Here is a 1,725-nt window from a genome sequence, read left to right as displayed (position 1 = left end):
ACTGAATCTTCCTCTAAAAGAATATAAGTTCAGAAGAGCTTTAGATATGTGTATCTGGAAACACAAGGGTTCATATTGCAAAGATTTAGCAATATGGGGATTCATTTGTCATTTCATCATTGAAAAGTAATTTAAAACAACAAAAAGTCAATGATGTTTGTTCTTACTGTATCCATTACTTTGATGATCACATTAACTTATAACTAAGACAAGCATATCTAGACTAAATATTATTATTCATTCATTTAACAACTATCCATGCAGTCCCTATTATGTGAAAACCCAGAGACAGTCACTATACCTTATTTAAAAACAGTAAAAAGTAAAGAATAATGAAAGATTTCCTGAAAAATATTTATTTCTTTATCATTTTTCTAAATGCACCTGCTGCTGCTGCTGCTGCTGCTGCTAAGTCGCTTCAGTCGTGTCCGACTCTGTGCGACCCCATAGACGGCAGCCCACCAGGCTCCCCTGTCCCTGGGATTCTCCACGCAAGAACACTGGAGTGGGTTGCCATTTCCTTCTCCAATGCATGAAAGTGAAAAGGGAAAGTGAAGTCGCTCAGTTGTGTCCGACTCTTAGCTACCCCATGGACTGCAGCCCACCAGGCTCCTCCATCCATGGGATTCTCCAGGCGAGAGTACTGGAGTGGGGTGCCATTGCCTTCTCCAAATGCACCTAAAACTTCCTTATTTCTTAGGCTATAAATAAAGGGGTTTAGCAGGGGAATTATAATCGTGTAGAACAGTGAATACATTTTATCCTGATATTGATCCTGGTCAGACCCAGGATGCACATACATGAAGAAGAGAGTGCCATAGAACAAGGAAACAGAGAGAAGGTGGGCACTGCAGGTGGAGAAGGCTTTGCTCCTGCCCTTTTCAGACTTCTTTTTCAGTATGGCAAAGAGGACATAGGTGTATGAGGCCATGATGGTAATAAAAGTAAAAGCCTGTATAAAAGCGGCAAAAATAAAAAGCACCAAAGCATTAATAGATGGGTCAGTGCAAGAAATTGTAAAAAGTGGCAAGATTTCACAGTAGAAATGATGTATTGTATTAGACCTGCAGAAAGTTAATCTAGATAATAATCCTACATGTATTATAGGATGCAGAAAACCAATTGCATATGATGCACTTATCAAGCAAGTGCAGAGTCTGTTGGACATCACCACTGGGTAAAGTAAGGGGCTGCATATGGCTGCATAGCGGTCATAGGCCATCACCACCAGGAGGAAACATTCTGTGGTGGCACTGGAACCAAAAAAATAGTATTGGGCCATGCACTCAAAGAGAGACATCATTTGACTCTTGTCTAAGATGTTGACAAGCATTTTGGGAATCACAGAAGATGATGAGCAAGCATCTGCAAAGGCCAAGCTGCCCAGGAATGAGTACATGGGGGTGTGAAGATGGGGGTCCTTCCAGATGAGAAAAATCAGTCCAAGTTTGCCCGCCATGGTGGTGAGGTAGATGACCAGGAATACCAGGAACAGGGGGACCTGTAGTCCTGGGAGATCTGTGAGTCCTGTGAGAACAAATTCTGTCACCAGAGTCTTGTTTGCCTCCATCACATCCACTCAGGCTGATCACTGCAATGGAGAAGTGAAATAAAAAATAATGGTCATGAAAATGTATACTGGATGGTAATATCTTAGTTCTCTGAATCAGATGCCCTATCTGAAGGTACAGAGTCTCTCTTTTTTAAAACACACTGAAAGTGGTC

The 1,725-nt window shown here is 41.6% G+C and overlaps 1 protein-coding gene across 1 annotated transcript; it reads right to left on the bottom strand.

The window, feature by feature from the left end:
- Nucleotides 1-367: 367 nt before the first annotated feature.
- Nucleotides 368-1,573, bottom strand: OR5AC31 (olfactory receptor family 5 subfamily AC member 31; the record flags this gene model as incomplete). Its single annotated transcript, XM_005201191.2, has 2 exons — nucleotides 679-1,573; nucleotides 368-384 (listed from the first exon to the last, which is right to left on the bottom strand). Coding segments are annotated over exons 1-2 (909 nt in total), but the record flags the coding sequence as incomplete, so codon positions are not given.
- Between the last annotated feature and the right edge of the window lie 152 nt (nucleotides 1,574-1,725).

Source organism: Bos taurus, chromosome 1, assembly GCF_002263795.3.
Source record: "Bos taurus isolate L1 Dominette 01449 registration number 42190680 breed Hereford chromosome 1, ARS-UCD2.0, whole genome shotgun sequence".
Lineage (NCBI taxonomy): Eukaryota > Metazoa > Chordata > Mammalia > Artiodactyla > Bovidae > Bos > Bos taurus.
This window is presented reverse-complemented; position numbering and strand designations above follow the sequence as displayed.